The sequence below is a fragment of the Stegastes partitus genome, unplaced genomic scaffold, assembly GCF_000690725.1.
Source record: "Stegastes partitus isolate 25-593 unplaced genomic scaffold, Stegastes_partitus-1.0.2 Scaffold3669, whole genome shotgun sequence".
NCBI classification, from domain to species: Eukaryota; Metazoa; Chordata; class Actinopteri; family Pomacentridae; genus Stegastes; species Stegastes partitus.
Genome location: NW_007581400.1, coordinates 3880 through 9101, shown reverse-complemented (window position 1 = coordinate 9101; position 5222 = coordinate 3880). Strand labels below are relative to the sequence as shown.

At 43.4% G+C, this 5222-nt stretch overlaps 1 protein-coding gene across 1 annotated transcript; it reads left to right on the top strand.

Annotated features, from left to right (window-relative positions):
* The first annotated feature begins 203 nt into the window (after nt 1-203).
* On the top strand, nt 204-4105 carry twist2. The gene is made up of 2 exons (XM_008306475.1): nt 204-921; nt 3188-4105. Exon 1 carries the CDS (start codon nt 394-396, stop codon nt 886-888), a length of 495 nt encoding a protein of 164 aa, XP_008304697.1. The 5' UTR covers nt 204-393; the 3' UTR covers nt 889-921; nt 3188-4105.
* Nucleotides 4106-5222: the final 1117 nt, after the last annotated feature.

Genomic DNA, 5222 nt, shown 5'->3' with positions numbered 1-5222 from the left:
GAAGTATCCGTTGCTTTCTGACAGTAAATAAGTGGCTCGTTTCAGTCATCTCGGATACACGGAGCTCTGACTGGTCCCTCCTGCTTATTAGAGGACCGAGGAGCACACTGGCTCCCCCTCCGCCCTCCAAAGCCCTCCCCTTCCACTCTCAAAACTATTTAGCATCTGAAACCGGTATAAAGTTTCCAAAAAATTGAAGGAAAAAACTTCCAGCGAGAGGAGAAGCGTGCCAACCGCCGGTTTGAACTCAGTTTCTTCCCAAAAAAGCGCGCAGAGAGACATCTTGACACAGTTCCTCCTCATCTTTGCGGATATCTATACACTTCTGTAACCACGGCTTCAAAGGTGGACAGCGTTTTTTCCTCTCTATCCCTGCATTTCTTCAAGAAAGAAATGGAAGAGGGCTCCAGTTCTCCGGTCTCCCCTGTGGATAGTCTGGTGACCAGCGAGGAGGAGCTGGACAGACAGCAGAAACGCTTCGCGAGGAAGAGGAGACACAGTAAAAAGTCCAGCGAGGACAGCAGCGGCAGCAGCCCGGGGCCGGGGAAGCGGGGCAAGAAGCCGAGTCCGAGCAGCACTCAGTCTTACGAGGAGCTGCAGAACCAGCGGGTCCTGGCCAACGTCCGGGAGAGGCAACGGACTCAGTCTCTGAACGAGGCCTTTGCGTCTTTGCGCAAAATTATCCCCACGCTGCCATCGGACAAACTCAGCAAGATACAGACGCTGAAGCTGGCCTCCAGATACATAGATTTTCTCTGTCAGGTGCTGCAGAGCGACGAGATGGACAACAAGATGTCCAGCTGCAGCTACGTAGCGCACGAAAGACTCAGTTACGCGTTCTCCGTGTGGAGGATGGAGGGCGCTTGGTCTATGTCAGCATCTCACTAGCACCCAGAGAACTTCACTCACAATGCCAAAGCGGTGGGTACCACGAACCGAAGCACAGAAAGTCCAGTGTTACTAGCATTTATAGCAGAGGGGATAGAAGAAAATGATGTTTTGTTATTGACTGGACCAGTGGTGAATAAATAAAAGCCTCGTGAGACACTCAGTGATACAAAAACAAATAATAATCAGCCTAATGTTGGAGTGTGACACATGAGGCAGATGATGAATTGTAATATGTACATTTTCCTCATGAATACACGCACGTTACCACATTCAATTCATGCAAACTGTGACAAGTAACGAGGTGGTGATTTGGCCACGTGTTTTGGATTTGGAGGGAAGTTGTGGCCAGATGTTGAGGTGATTACCAAAAACGTTCCTGTGCATCAGCTGTGCACAAAAAAATTCCTGCAACTAAAGCGTGTCTGAGCTGCGCGCTCGTGTGACAGATTTCACACGGAGGCCTCAGCATCTTGTCAACGCCCGCCTGCTCGTCTGCATCTGGATGCTGCTGCTGCTGTGCGCGGAGCAACTGATCCATCACGTTACTGGTGGATCCCTTTAGGATCCAGTCAAGCAAAAGCTCAGGATGTGGGGGGAAAAAAACGAACTCTGCGTTTATTTTGAGAAAGGGATCAGGCGGAGGGAAGTAGGCGGATTAATAGAAATAATAGTTTTGGAACACTTTCACATGCCAGGCAGGAAGAATATGCCTCTTCTGGTTCTGTCTGCTCTATTTTCGACTATTAAATTAGCCAGTTGTGACTTCTGCAGTTAATCCTCGTTCAGCCGCTCTCAGTGTTTCATAATGACTTGGGTGAAATTGACTTGGGCCGGACTGAAACGCAGCTGTAGTGCCACCACGGGTAATTTATATCCACAATAGAGAGCTTTCCTGTGTGCAGACCGCAGGAATGGGCAGCTCGGCTGGACATGAAAGTTCAATCCAGTGCAAGACAATAAAAACACAGGCCCGTATTAACAGGCAGTCAGGATTTGGTCACGTTATTTTGCAGATTTGCAGCTCGGTCTGCGCGTATTTGGAGAGCTGCCTGGAGCCAGAAAGTAAAGAGATGTCGTTATCACAGTAGACCTCTTACACTTTTACTTTTTTTTTTTATTGGCAATTTTCTTTTAAGAACTCAACTTGGCATCTAGCAAAAGAGGAAGAAACAGTTCTCGTGAGGAATAAGCCTTTTGTTCTCTTTTGGTCATTTTGCGCATCACTAAAACATCTGACAGATGCTCTAATCGAACCAAGGCCCAAACAATGACAATTAAAGAAAATGAAGGTACCCACTGCGCCATGTGAGCTGTTTATTTAGGGTTGCTTCTTATTAGAAGGTCTGCCTGGAGCTCTGCAGTGTAAGAGCCCTCAGTAACGGACACTAAATAACACTTTTCGGTTAAAATAACCAGAAGCAGGGTTTGTTTAGCTCTCATGGCCCTGACATGTAGTTAGCAGACCGCCCAGTCCTAACTGCTCATCAGCGAGGCTTTGTTGTCTTATAAACCAATCCCGGTGCCGCGGGGAGAGGAATCAGCTTCATTACAGTGATTTCTGTAAGCACGAGTCAATTTGAAGGTGGAATTTTTTTTTTTTCGTAATTGGCCTCCATGAAATGTGAAAAGAAAATAACACAGCAGTGAGATGTGCAGAAAGCTGCTCATGGCCTTCAAGCTTCTACAACTGTCTTATTTCTCAACATACAAGGACATTTTGTTTATTGACAAAACACTATTGTTATTATTTATTCATTTATTTTGCATAGTTTAAAGCTGGAAAATGGAAATCGTATTTTCACATGGGGATATTAGGATATTCATAAGTAGGCTAAGGAAAAGGCCTCTCCAAATAAACCTCCAAAATAGCGACCTTAGTGAACGTCGTGATGTATTTCAATAATAACTCGGGGCTTAATGCTGCTCAGAGGAATTGGATTGTATTATTTTAGGCTTGTCCTGTGATCCGCTGCGAAATGAAAACGCGTGAATTTACTCAGGTGCTTCAAACTGAAGGCCAGAACAAAACGGTGTTTTTTTTCTGCGTTTCGCTGCAGCTGCAGGGTCCAAAACGCATCAACGTTCGTGCTTTTGTGTTTCCATGTGGTTTTACTCAGCTCAGTGGCTAATAATTGATTCATTAATGACTTCCCACATGCTTAGTGGGCCAGTGAGTGCTTCAAAAAACATCCCAGAAAAATGCGCCTGAATCAATAACCTGTTCGTTTCTGTGCGCATTTACGCACGATCAATAATATTTTCTCTGTTTTTTTTCTCCTCCTTGTTTCCATCACAGACTGTTTACTTCTACAAAGTATGAAGACCAAAGGGATTATTGAAGAACCCATCGACCTCAAAGGCATGGCAGAGACGTAATGTGACCCACAACTACAAACTCTTGGGGGAGTGTGTGTGTGTGTGTGGATGCAGATTCATCACACTGCTTCTGACTGTCTGGAGCTGTTTGTGGCAGAGCAAATGGGGAAACACACACACACAGAGCCCTGCAGAAGGCCTGAAGATTCACGGCCTGTATTTCAGCAAAGCCATCCTCTAAATGTTTTTTTTTTCTTTTTTTTTTTTTTAAGGAAATCTATTTTGTTTTTCAAAGACTTTAAAGCAAAGTATAAATATATATAAATGAATGCATATTGTACATACTTGTGTAAGTACGCCTATAGCCTGTAAAGGGACCAATGCAATTTAGAGTCTTTCGCTGCATGGATTTATTTCACCGACTTTCTTTTAGCGAGTCTCCATCCAAACTCCGTCCAATGTACATTTTTTTTTGTTTTTGTTTTGCTTATTTATTAAAACACGTATTTTTGAACGAAATATGCTTCATTTTTTTTGTTATTTCAGATTTTGAGCTTTAGCTGGATACGTTCCAATAAAATAAACAAATAAGCCAATTATTCAGCCGAAACTAAAAAAGAAATGCCTCTTGTTTGCCAGATTTTCTTTTCTTTTTTTTCCTCTCCTGGGTGTGAGAAGTTACCCTTTTTACTCTCCCCCTCCTCTTGTTATGGAAAGAAACCCTTAAAAAAAAAGAAAAAAAAACAGACCGTAAAAAAATACAGCTTCATTAACAGTGCAGGAAATTCAGGCCAGTTTGTGCGCTTAAATATTTCAAATGGTGATGCCTTTGGGCTCTTTAACGAGCAGGGAGCCCCAGATAAGGACAATAACTCTGCAGCTTTAAAAAAAAAAAACACAAGACCCCAACTATATAGAGAGAAATGCCTTTGAATCTCTCCCGCTCCCTCTTAATACATTAAAAGTGTTTACATCTCGTTTTCCCAGACGTGGTTAGATGCAATCTAAACACTAAAAGGAGCTCATTGTTAACGCAGGGCTGCTGGTGTAAATGGGACTCCCTTCTCTGTGGTTATTTCAGCTAAACCCTTCACTCTGCTGCTGAAATCCTCACTTGAAATAAGTTTTCACCTTCAGAAAACAAGCATCACCCTCTGATTTGAAATGATCCTATGTTTCATTCTAAAGCCACACTTTGAAGTGACTGCTTCCCAGGTGGAAAACTGTAAAGAAAAAAAAAAAAGCTTCCAGTATTTATACACACAAATTATCCAGGACTTAATGAAGGCCCTTGTAATGAATGGCTCTTGTTTTCTACACCTCTAGGAATATTTTAGCGCTGCTCTGTCTGATTTTTCTAATGGCTTGTGAATGCGGTCTGAGCGGGGAAACACCTGCAACCACTGTGGCTTCACCCTCCTGCTGCTTTGTGAACATGCTGATGCACCAAACTCACACTATGCAGCCTTTTATGACAGATAGCACCTAAACAAATAGAGGCTGTGAGTTTATTTGCTTTATTCCAAAATGATCTCAGTGATGATGATCATTGTCTTCCTGCTGCTGTTCACCAAGCTTGGCTGCACAGGAGGCTTTTTTAGAAAATCACTGCAAGGTATTTTTAAACTGATGATTTATCTGAGCGTGGTGTGACACTGTGATCTCTGTGACTAATTCTAATCTTGCTGCTCCAGGACTGACATGACCCTCCCTGTGTGAAGCCTGAGGATCAAGCCCTTGTAAAAAAAAAAAAAAAAAACAGTGGGTGAATTTACAAATCGGCTGAGCAGTGCAAACAGGGTCACAGCCTGACTGAAAAATCTTGATTTTCTCCGCAATCGGAAGCAAACCTTCCTGCAATCACAAGCTGAGTAATTTCGAGCAAACAGTTGAGGAGAAATCCTTTCTTAAATCTTTCTCAATAACTTGTTAAAGATGAACAGATGCCACAGTGTGCAGTCACTTTTGGCATGGTGGTCTTGGATGCTGTTGGGCAGCCCTTCCTACCAAGGCCG

Coding starts and splice junctions, on each gene's coding strand:
- twist2 (XM_008306475.1), top strand. CDS start 394: ATGGAAGAGGGCTCCAGTTCTCCGGTCTCCCCTGTGGATAGTCTGGTG.